General features: G+C 45.7%; 1 protein-coding gene across 3 annotated transcripts in view; it reads right to left on the minus strand.

Moving 5' to 3' along the window:
* LOC115074204 (cytochrome b561) overlaps nucleotides 1–12,594 on the minus strand; it is a 45,123-nt gene that overhangs the window by 15,557 nt on the left and 16,972 nt on the right. For all 3 annotated transcript variants that reach the window (XM_029573459.1, XM_029573461.1, XM_029573460.1), the window contains exon 2: nucleotides 3,026–3,230. In XM_029573459.1, the coding sequence (XP_029429319.1) occupies nucleotides 3,026–3,230 (205 nt within the window). The remainder of the gene's footprint in view (nucleotides 1–3,025; nucleotides 3,231–12,594) is intronic.

A 12,594-nucleotide genomic window follows, 5' to 3' on the forward strand; every position in this document is an offset into this window, starting at 1 on the left:
ATGGAGAATCATGCGGCAACTCCACCTGTGTCTTCCCTTGCTGGCCATCCTGTCATGGAGAAGCTGCATTCAGCTAACTTTAGACAGAGTAGCCTTGGATCAATCCCTCCCAGGAACTTTCTGCCAGAGCGCAGGGACCTACTGTCACAGTCACTTTGGCAAAATCTGTCCGATCCGGAACCACCCAACAGTGGGAGTTTAAAAGGGGCTAGGGTTGGAATATTGCATTAATGGGGTTATTTCCCTCTCTGAAAGAAAAAGAAAAACACAAAGGCAAGCTGCTCTATTTGCAATTCATTTTTTAAACACAAAAGACTCCTTGGATTCTCCCGTTTCCACTTTCAGAGCCATTACAACATGCTTTGTATCTGCCCTCTGTTCAGCACTTCCCACTACAGTGCCTGTGCACTCATCCCCCAACTACTTTCTACAGTTTGTTTTAATTTGCTGAATCAATTTAACTGTTAACGTGAGCAGCATCCCCTGCCATTCCAGTACTGAGACCCCCACAAACAGCTCTGCCAATGCCCCTCACTTCTACCCTGCATCACCCCTGCTATTCCAGTACTAAGACCCCCATGCACAATTCTTTCAATGCACCTCACTCCTGTCCTGCATCACCCCTGCTGCTATTCCAGTACTGAGACCCTCACAAACAGCTCTGCCAATGCACCTCACTCCTCACTTACAGGCAGATACAGTACAGTGCGCTCCGATGGAGCGCACTGTTAACCCGCCATTGGACGCGTGTTTTCGACGCGCTAGCGTTATCCCTTATTCAGTAAGGGGCCGAAAACGCGCGTCCAATCCCCCGAACCTAATAGCGCCCGCAACATGCAAATGCACGTTGATGGCCCTATTAGGTATTCCCGCGCGATTCAGAAAACAAAATGTGCAGCCAAGCCGCACATTTTACTTTCAGAAATTAGCGCCTTCCCAAAGGTCGGTGCTAATTTCTTCGGGCACTGGGAAAGTGCACAGAAAAGCAGTAAAAACTGCTTTTCTGTGCAACCTCTGACTTAATATCATGGCGATATTAAGTCGGAGGTCCCGAAGAGTAAAAAACGTAAAAAAAAAATTTGAAGTCGGCCCGCGGCTGTCGGGTTGAAAACCGGACGCTCAATTTTGCCGGCGTCCGGTTTCTGAGCCCGTGGCTATCAGCGGGCTCGAGAACCGATGCCGGCAAAATTGAGCGTCGGCTGTCAAACCCACTGACAGCCGCCGCTCTGGTCCAAAAGGAGGCGCTAGGGACGCGCTAGTGTCCCTAGCGCCTCCTTTTGCCTGTTTTTACCGCCGGGCCTCATTTAAATACAGAATCGCGCGCACAGGAGAGTGGCCTGTGCACGCGCCAGGAGAGCAGGCATTCGCCCGCTCTCCCGCGGACTTTACTGTATCGGCCTGTTAAGAGCAGCGATTCTCAACCAGTGTGTTGCCAAGCACCAACAGGTCTCCCGCTGCCCTGGTTGCTCTCCACCCCACAAGACACAGACATTCTTCAGTTACCACTGCTGCTGTTCCCACCCGGACTATCAGCATTTTCAAGCCCAGGCAGGAATGGCAGAAGTGTTAGTGGAAGCTGGCAACATTACCGTAGCAGCATGGCCCTTTCTTCTTCCTGTCCCCACGGCCTGGAAGAGGAAATGATGTGCAGCAGAGCAGACGGGGAAAAAAAAGGACCATGCTGCCTTTAAAAGCTGCAGAAAGCATTGGACATGAGAAGCAGTGAAGGCCTGGAGCAAAAATGCAGAGCAGCCGGCAATCAGCAACAGGAGACAGCAGCACTGAGGTGGAGGAGGAAGCTGCTGTAGCTGCCACTTGTGCTTAGGTGAGGAGGGGGGAGTGAGAAAGCGAGCCACCGTGTAAGTGAGAGAGCATGTGTGTGATTGAGAGCGTTTGTATAAGAGAGAGAGCATGTTTGTGACAGCGTGTGTGTAAGTGTGAGAGCGCATCTGCGTGATTAAGAGAAAGACTTGTAAGGAAGGAAGTGTGTGCTAGAGAGAGAGCACGCGAGTATGGGAGTCGGAAGCACGTATGTGCGTGTTTTTATGTGAAAGAGAAAGATCGGTCAGGGAGGTGACATGAGTGCGTGTGCATGTGTGTGTGACTGGTGTGTGAGAGAGAGAGACTGGTGCAAGCCCCAAGGAAAAAGACCAAGAGGACAGAGCTTCAGCAGCCACTGATGGCCTGCAAGAGAATGGAGTAGGAGAGGGTAAGTTCAGGTGGCCTGGATTCATATTTGTAGTGTTGCCATTTCATAAGTTGGGTTGTTACTATTTGAGTGTGTTCCATAATACAGGTGTAACTTTTACAGATTAGTTTGTGTGCATTATTGCAGATCCTGGGAATGTGATGGGTGCTATATTTCTGATTCTATTTCTCCAGGTTTGTATTGAATGCAAAGTGGCTTTTTTGGGGGGGTTTCCATTCCAGTTTCTGTCTCCATATTTGTAATTTGTGGTCTTTCTGAATTTGACACAGGTTGGTTCTATGTATGTGACTGAAGTGAGGTATTTTACTAGCATATAGGCATTTGTTGTGTTTTCTCAATAGGACATGCATGGGTGGTGAACTGCTGCCTTTTCGTAAGTAGGGCTATTGTGCCTGGTAGTAGAGGGAGTTTGTGTTGCTGTTACTGAGATGACACCAGAATTAGAATATCTTTCTTTGTATGGTAAGTTGTATGGGAAATATCCTAGTTATTGGGGGTTGGGGCATTCCTGTGGATGTAGAGAGTATGTTTACATTTAGCTCTGTGACAGTCATGTTCTCAGTGTCATGCATGTGAGAACCATTTGCTCTAGAGCATACCCTGCTATTCCAGAACAGCGATTCTCCCCCCCCCCCCCCCCCAATACACACTCACACTTCTGCCAATGCACCTCACTCCTCCCCTAGAGCACTCCCCCTGCTAGTCCAGTACTATCCCTAAGACAGAAATACTATGAAAAGTAGCCCCCTGGTTAGTCTGTCTGCTTCTCTTGGCTGTTTGAAGCACATTATTTGTTTCAGATTTGGGGTCACTCACCATCCCCACATAGGAAAACCATGCCAATAACCATGCAGAGCGGATGGACGTTGAACTGAAGGCTTCCTTCCCAGGCAAATCCTCCCCTGTAGTGGGTCATCCAAGCCCCAGTGATGGCTAATACTGCCAAGCCCAAGACCTGTGAGCCTACCACATAACAGGGTAGCCAAGCGGGGCCACGGGGTCTCCCAAGAGTATCCTCCATCTGTAAACAGAAATATAGGAATATGATGACAGAAAAAAAACCAACATATAGCATAGCGAGTCAGCCCAACCACACCATCTGTTCAGCTCTACAATCCCTACCATTTCCTCAAAGATCCCCTGTGCTTTCTTGAATTCAGAAAGACAGAGGCATGTTCAAGGAATTTAGCCTTAACAGAAAAAAGAAGGTGAAATCAGAAGAGGTCAAAAACCACTAAACGCACAATGCCTCAATCTCTGCCCAGAGAGTCCCCGAAACTCCCAGCCTGCGCCACCCCAGGTACAATCAATAGAAATAGTGAGGTCTGCACAGGACAGCTACTACAAATGTATTCCAGGACAAAACCATAACTGAAATGATAACAGCAACCTCTGTCAAATTTTCAGGTTTGCCATAGGAACCCTGCAGACTCTGATTCCACTACCCCAGTGGATCCTGTGCTGCTCTCTTGGGACCAGAAGTACCTTGGGGCTCCTATTCTGTCTCAGAGGACCAGCCCCTGTAGGGAGATATCCCATGTTTTACCATTGAAAGTGCCAAAAATGAATCATCATAACCAAGTCAAAGACTGACAGGCCCCCCCAAAAAAACACTGTTTCAGCGGAAAAAGAAGAAACCTTGCCCTGATGAGAACTTTACACTGAAAGATACGTTATCTAGATCTGCTGTTTGTAAGTGCAATTTTAAATAAAAAAGAAGACAGAAGGACAAAGCAGATAAGCCCTAAGCACGGGTCATGGATCGGTAAACCAAGTCCAGATGTCAGAAAGACCCCCACCCTTGGAAGAGGGGGCAGTCCAAGATAGAGAAAACACTCTGGCATAACAGCTTGGCATACAGATGTGGCAGATCTCCCCCAAAGAGATGGGGAGGGGGAAAAAGGCCTGCAATGCGGCAAAGACCCTCAACCTACCATGTGATTATGCATGAGCTTATGCATATTTATCAGCTGGAAAGTATAAGATGGGGGGCGGGGCAAATAAGGAAGATGAAAGGACCCCCAAGGGGAGTGAACCCTAGGCCTGAGAGCAACCCTGAAGGCGAAACCAGAAGAGTGAATTGGAAAGGAAGAGCGAAAGGAGACTCCGAAGCAGACCAGCACTCCCTGCTATCAAGGAGGAAGAAGACTAGGTGTGGTCAGGAGACTGGAGAGAGAGAAGGCGCCCTGATGAGAGACGGTGGTGAGCAGTCTGAGGCGACGGGGAGCTGAGAGCAGCCTGACAGCTATGCCAGTATGGGAAGGGACCCAGAAGCAAGCCCCCAGACAGCCAGTAGCTCTTCCAGAACCAGTACCAAGTCTCCTCGCCTGCCCACATTATCCAGCTCTCCAGCCAGAGCCTGCTTCAGAAGTAAACAGGGGAGACTGCAGTTGGGACCAGGGGTATGTTAGCCATAAGTATTAATATATTAAGCAGGCTACAGAACTTTCTTTAGTGTAACTGGTGCTTAGTAGCCAAGATGATAGAGACATGTATTATTGTTATTTTCTAAATGCTATGTCCTGCCAAATCTGATCAATAAAAGTCTATTTCTGAGGAGAACACATTATCTTTTTCCTAAGCTTAGGATCATGAAGTAAGGTGGGAGGGCAACTGAAAGTGTCCTTTAGCAGACACGTCCCTGCACCCCTAAACTTGCTTACACCCCTAGACCATGAGCTAGGACGAGTGAATTATCCTGAACTGTCGTGAAACTAATGTACCAGAAACAATGTATTATTATGAAAATAAATACTGAAAAGTAAAGAAAGAAAGTTTGCTTACTGTAAATGGTGGTTTCTGTAGATAGTGTGAATTAGCCATGACGTGGATGACATTATCCAGCGGCACTGAACAGATCTCTCTCTTCAAGGTAGTAGAGCTTCTGATCTACTAAGCATGCGTGGGTATTCCCGCATGAATCCCCCTCAGTTGATTTCATAGTTAAATCTAGCTAGGTAGTCGACTCTTGAGGGAGGTAGGCTGGTATTGACCATGGATAATTCATCCTGCTATCAACGTAAAACACCATTTACAGCAAGCGAACTTGTGTTTTCTATCAATAAGGAGAAATTACTACTTGCCTGATAATTTCCTTTTCTCTAGTAGGGGCAGGTCAATCTCCATGAATGGGTTATGCACTGCTGCCAGCAGATAGAGCAAAAGCTGACGTCACAGAAGCAGGGCCTAGCCAAATGGCTGTTCAACCTGCCATGCCTGCACTACTTCCTCACAGAACTCCCCAGAGACGTGAGCTTTTTTCTTCTCCCTCCCTGGCTGAGAACAGGAACGGGTCCCGGTTATGGAGGGAGAGGGCGAAAACCTTCACAACCGAGCCTCTTTCGGCCTGCAAACACTAATTAAAATGTAGGTCCATGCTACTCAAGGTTACTGGACTGAAGGCACTCTACTGAAAGAGGGACCGCATGGTATCGCCTCAGAAGGCAAGTGGTGCTATATATAGATATATATTAGGGATGTGAATCGTTTTTTGACGATTTAAAATATCGTCCGATATATTTTAAATCGTCAAAAATCATTAGAGCCGCGATACAATAACAATTCCCCCGATTTATCGTCAAAAAATCGTAAATCAGGGGAAGGGGGAGGGGAAGGGGGAGGGCGGGAAAACCGGCACACTAAAACAACCCTAAAACCCACCCCGACCCTTTAAAATAAATCCCCCACCCTCCCGAACCCCCCCAAAATGCCTTAAATTACCTGGGGTCCAGAGGAAGGGTCCCGGTGTGATCTTTTACTCTCGGACCTCCGTGCATTGTAGAAATGGCGCCGGCGCTACCTTTGACCTGTCATATGACAGGGCAAAGGTAGCGCCGGCGCCATTTTGTTTTTTGTCCCCCGATGGCAGGAGCGTAGGAGATCGCTCCCGGACCCCCGCTGGACCCCCAGGGACTTTTGGCCAGCTTGGGGGGGCCTCCTGACCCCCACAAGACTTGCCAAAAGTCCAGCGGGGGTCCGGAACGATCTCCTACCGCGAATCGTTTTTCCGTACGGAAAATGGCGCCGGCCATACGTAATTTTGTGCAAAATGGCGCCGGCCGTATGGCAACACGATTCGACTGCAGGAGGTCGTTCCGGACCCCCGCTGGACTTTTGGCTAGTCTTGTGGGGGTCAGGAGGCCCCCCCAAGCTGGCCAAAAGTCCCTGGGGGTCCAGCAGGGGTCCGGGAGCGATCTCCTACACTCCTGACGTCGGGGGACAAAAAAACAAAATGGCGCCGGCACTACCTTTGACCTGCTAGGAAACAGTTAGGGGAGTTCCAAAATCAGGCACCACAACTGAGCCATCTTTACCCAGACCTACATCTGGCTGGGAAGAACCAGGCTTAACAAGATCAGAGGAAGACAGTCCTCCCTGAGCCTCCAAACAGCGTTGGCACAAATTGGCAGGCACTCTCCTGGCTAAGATGCCTGAATATGATAGACAGTGCAAAGAGAAAGGCGCTTAGACTTCTTAGGTACAGGCGCCATTATGGCCGACAGGTTGCTGAGCGGCAGCTAGAGGCATGCGTCTAGCTGGTTTTAATTTTTTTATATGCGCGCTCAACCTAGTCGTCCAAAAATTATTCATCTAACACTAAGGCGTGTCACACTTAGGCGCACAAAAATAAGGGCACAAAAAACGTAAGCGCCCAGTACTACTTGTGGTCAGAGGAAGGTGAGTGGCCATTACTGCGTTGCTTAAACGTGGACGCACAGATGACAAGGCCCAACTGTGTGTCCAAAAACTGGGCGCCCAACCTGGGCGCACAGCTAGACGCACAGGCCGGACTGACAATCATGTAGAGGGCAGCCTTAGAAAGTGCGCGAAATGCCATTACAGCCTACCATGCGGTGCGCAGCGAAAAAGCATGGAGCAGGGCCTAGCTCAACCTGCTAGACTGCCGTCCCTCAACCTCCCATGGAGCAAGATGAACATCAAACCAGTGTGCCTAGCACAGAGACCAGGAAGTCCTACACCATAAACATTTCCTTTTTTTTGGAAACTTACCGGAGCTCAGCCTTACCTGGCTGAGTACAGAGATGTTCTCTGGCTGCGGGGAGAGAGGGCATGTGCCTTCACCGCTGTGCTCAGCTTCCTGCACCTGCTACCTTTCAACTGCTCAATCAGTTAAGTCCACGCTGGCTGAAACCAGCTACCAGATGAAGGCACTCGACTGAGGATGCACGGAAATCACTCAAGAATTCTCAACTGTGGGAGGGACCATTTGGTATCCCCACAGGAGAGCAGAGCAGATTTATCTCCTTAATTCTCCTTTTCTTTAAAATAAAGCAATCCCCAGTGGGGCGATACATGTCCACCAACTGCTGGAGACGGAGAATACTGGCAGGCTGATGTCACTGCAAGGCTATATGTACTGTGACGTCATTTTGCTCCGTCTCCATCTGCTGGTAGAGGTGCATAACCTACTTGTTCTGGATTCATCTGACTGAACGCTAAGAAAAAGAGATTGCTCATTTGGGTCACTCTCTATGGGACTGCAGTCTCGTTAATCCTTTTTGGAAGCAGGTCTTTCTTTATGTCAGCAAAATCCCTTTTTTTTTTTTTTTTTACCACAAATTGAACTATTCAGAACATTTTCAATGTCCTTTTTGGGAAATATGAAACAGAGAATATGGATTAATAAAGTCTTTATCTTGGCCGCTACATCTATTTTAATTATCTGGAGAGAACTGGATGTGCCTTCTCTTACCCAATGGCACAATAGTATTCATAATCTATTAATTATGGAAAAACTTTCGAGTAAGCACTATTCTTTACTGAACAGGGAAAGAACTTTAGATGTCTGGATGATCTAAATGTTGAATGTTTTGGATTTTTGAATTTCCTCTTTTTGTTTTCTATCTTTCCTTTTTATGTTATTTGCCTTCCCAACCAGGGGATGGGAGGTTAGAGGGAGGAAGACTTAGAGGGGTTGGATAATCTGTATAGGGTATTATAATAGTTACATTAACATGTGGTATGTATCAGAATACAATATGTAACTTATGTTCCTAGCTGTTCTTTTGTTTAACTTTTGAAATGTTAAACAGATTTAAATATAAAATAAAATACTTTCCATGTTAGTAACCTGAGAGAAGCCAATTCCAATGGTTCAAACTGCAGTTTCATGAGCTGTACTATTACCACGTTTAGATCCTATGGAACAGGTGGCTTTGAGACTGGAGGTTTAATCTGCCATAAACATTTCATGAACTTGGACCCTAATGGATGAGTGGAGATAGGTTTACACTTGATCTGAATATGATAAGCAGTTATAGCGCTGAGATGTACTCACACTGATGAAGTCCTGATGAAGTCCTGAGACCCCAAGCAGATAGAGAAACCAAGTAGTTAAGCAAGTCTTTGGGTTTGCATGAGAATGGAGCCAAGGAATTTTGTGAATTTTGTGGAAAATCTTTTCCATTTAAAAACATGAGGTCTCCTAGTCGATGGTTTTCTTGCAGATATCATGATGTTGTCCACTTCCTTTGGTAAGCATAATCCAGTGATTACTAAGTATTCAACATCCAAGCTATCAGATTAAGGGATGGTAACTTTGGATCAAATAGGTGTCCTTCTTGGGTTAATAAGGACAGATCTGATCAACTAGATAGTTGCACTAGATATGGAATCCAAACTGGTCTAGGCCATGCTGGAGCTATGAGGATTAGACGGACTTTGTCTTTGAGTACTTTTTACACACTGAATATCACTGGGATCGGTGGAAAAGCACATGAAATCTGCATTCCAGTTCAGCAGAAAAGCATCCTGAGCTGTTCTGAGTTTTCTGTTTTCTTCTGATGCAAATAGGTCTATGACTAGGAGAACCCACAGATTGAACAGCTTGTTGGCTGTTGATTGCTGCAGTCACCATTCGTGTGGTCAAAAGATTCTGCTGAGGCAATCTGGTAATGTGCTGGAGATTCCCAGAAGGTAGGTCGTTTGCAGCATGGTATGATATTTGGTTGCCCAACCCCATATCTTTAACACTGTTAGAGTCCATAACCCTGTGCCTCCTTGTTTGTTTACAAAGAACATGGCAACCTGGTTGTCTGCCTGAATGAGGATGGAAATAAGAGCATATGCATCTTAAATCCAGAGTGTACAACCACTCCCCCTTCTGGATGAAAGGAAGGATTATGTGGAGAGAATTCATTTTTAATTTCTCCTGGAGAACGTACTTGTTTAGGCTTCTTAAATCCAGGTTGGGTCTCAGTCCCCCAGACTTCTTAGGGATGAGGAAGTGGCAGGAGTAGAACCCTTGGCCATATAGTCTGGAAGGAATTGGTTCTATTGCACGATGATAAAGAAGCAACTGCTGCTTTAAATAAGATGGATCTGGACTGAAGTCTGAACAATGGTCTTTCGCGATCTTGTGCCACTCCTTCAGGTGGTGATGGATTCTCCCTCCTACAAAAATGACTAGTTGCTGGGTTTGAAAGGTGATCAAAAACTTTGTCCAGGTTGGACTTGTTGTGTGGCTTTTTGCCGACGGCATTCTGTTTCTTAATTTGTGCCACTGTTTGCCTAAGCTTTTCTATGAAGAGATTGTCATCAAGGCAGAGCACATCCGCCAACTTTTAGTGGATATCATCTTGCACGCTACTGCCTCTGAACTAGGCCATGCGGCTTGCTCCAATGGAGGCTGAGGAGGAACATGTAGTATGTTGAATGCCTCAGACAGAACGAATCAGATGGTGTACACATTCTTTGGCATCAAAGTGGTTGAGGATATGCAATACACTAGTACTTCCAGACAGAAGAAAGGGCTTAAGCCTTTATATACAGACATGAAAGTATTGGACCATGTAGAACTGGTGATGAGAAATCCTTGCAGTTAGCATGGAGCTTTGAAACATCTTTTTCCAAAGTTGTCTAAGAGCCGGGGATCCTTTCCTGGTGGCGTATTTGAGTATATCCTAGTTTTCTTCACTCTCCTTAGAGCAAATTCTACCATTAAATCCAAACCCTGGAAATTTTTTTACCCTGTTGGTCCAGTTTCCTTGATACTAGCATGCAGGTAACGGGAGTTTCCCACATTCTCGTTTGTAATTCTTGAAGGATTTGATGGATTGGAAGCGCTGCAGGCTCCGCTGGTGTTTCCAGAATTTGGATAAAACAACATTTGTGCCAGGGTTTTTGTCCTTACACACACTTATCCCCAGGGCTTTTCCCAACTTGTCCAAAAGTTTTCAGTACGAAAGGTCTTTTATAAGTTCTGAAGGGGGAGTTAAATGGTATCCCCATCAAGTCTACTTCAGAGCCCAAAGTCAGGGAACTCTAATCCAGGACTCCATTGACTGAGGCAGGTCTTTGGTCGCCTTGGACGGACCGATGCACTTCCTCCGAGTGGCTAGAGTCCACTGTGAGAGAAGGATGTGGGCTAGAACTTCCTTGCGGAGTTTCTGATGGCAGAGAAGTGTGATCTCAAGACAGCGGGACTCCCTCTAGTGAGAGGAATGTTGAAATCCTGGTCAGGGGAGACTGGATGGTACTCTCTTTTTCTTTGGCCACCAAAGAGGTAAAGAAATCCTTCATGAATTCAAATGCAGCTCTGTTCGTCAATGGCGCCAATGCACTCAAGCGTCTATGCTTGTTTGAGGCAGCATGCTCAGAATGTTCTGAGGAAGGGCATCTCTTCTTTTTGGACACATGTCAGCTGTGTCTACTTGACCCAGAGAATCTGCTGATGGGGGAGATATTTTGGAGGAGCTCCCGCTCAACTTCCTTCCCGGTGAGGCAGACAAAACTGCGCTTCGGAAGAAGGACTAACCATGGCATCTCTGAACCTTTCCCAGTTCCTCCATTCTGTAGGCCCTTCCTTTCTGAGTATGCAGGGGACATCTGTCCATAGTTTCTACAATTAGCCTGGTTGTAGACAGGACCAGACAAATATAACAAAGCTTTAATGGACATTTTTCAGCTGCAAATACAGTCCTTAAAATCACTTATTGTAGTTTTCTTTCCTGACTTTGTGAGGGGGGAAATATTTCTTCTCTTAAGGTATCATTGAAAAGTGCTCTTTGGGAGGCTGATGAAGCAGCAAGGCGAAATTATTAGAAAAAATATAAGAGTGATAGAGGTGCACGTCCGTGCTCAGAAGGAAAAAATACCGAGGGGGCTCACAAGGCAACACCCAAGTAGGAATTCCCGCACGTGCTCAGTACAGCAAAACCTCTACAAGCTTGGAGAGACAGGTCCGTTTGATGCTGCTGGCAGAGCTATAGCCAGGCAATGTGGCGCCTATGGCCAAGTGAAAAACTGTGCCCTCACCCATTATACAACCATGCTAACACAAGTTGGGAGAGTCTGTTACAGCAATGCCCACGGCCTGTGCAAGGGTATTAGGTGCCCTAAGAAAACCTTACAGCTTTGCACCCCCCACCCCATCATGCACAATTAAAAATGCATTTACAATTACAGATTTTACATGAAATATGGAATTCAAAGCATAGTCGTCTGAGGTAAAAACATCACTTTCAATATGGATATTATATTAACATACTCTGCTGTAGTGCCAACCAGAAAACCCTGCAAAAAAGCAAGAGACACTTGGAACTCATATGGTATTAAGCCTACTGTAATGCATTTTGGGCATGGGCATGACCCTCAGAGAGCCACAAGAAAATAGAATTACAATGAAATAAACTTTCTATATCAAAACAACACTAATTGCCAGCACTCAAACAGCAACAACTCTACCTATGAAAGTTAACACTGCAAATATTTAACCAGACCTAAAACAGTAATACACCCCCTATTAGGAAAACAGAACAAGCAAGCTGCTATAGATCCCTATATAAAACTACATACTATTGGAATATCTCATTTCAATGACACATGCAAAACACATAGACCCTCAAATACAGAATAGAGAGACCATAAAATATAAATAAAAGTGTACAGACAAAAACGGAACTGAAAACTGTGACAAAACAAATTCTATATGCACTGCAACAAAAGAAAAACAGAAGCATTACCATTCCTCATAAAACAATAAAATTAGTCATAACCAATAAAAAAAAATAATTAAAAACTAATGAATAGAATATTATTCAATAATTTAAAACTCACATACAAATTTTCCAAATATCAATAAAATATTTAAAACAACATCAAATAATACCCAATAATTAAAACTAATAAGGATTTTAAAAAATCCCCCATTATCCATACCTGGGAACTTTTGATTTCCAGATGCCCTAAAATTGCCATGGATTTGCAGGCAGAGAGGAAGTGAGGTCAGTCTCCCACACACATACACACATACTCTCTCTCTCTCCCACACACAAACAAACATGCTGTCTCCCACTCATATGCTCTCTCTTTCTCACTCTCCCATACACATGCGCTCTCTCTCACTCTCCACTGAAGCAGCAGCA

Source organism: Rhinatrema bivittatum, chromosome 12, assembly GCF_901001135.1.
Source record: "Rhinatrema bivittatum chromosome 12, aRhiBiv1.1, whole genome shotgun sequence".
NCBI lineage: Eukaryota > Metazoa > Chordata > Amphibia > Gymnophiona > Rhinatrematidae > Rhinatrema > Rhinatrema bivittatum.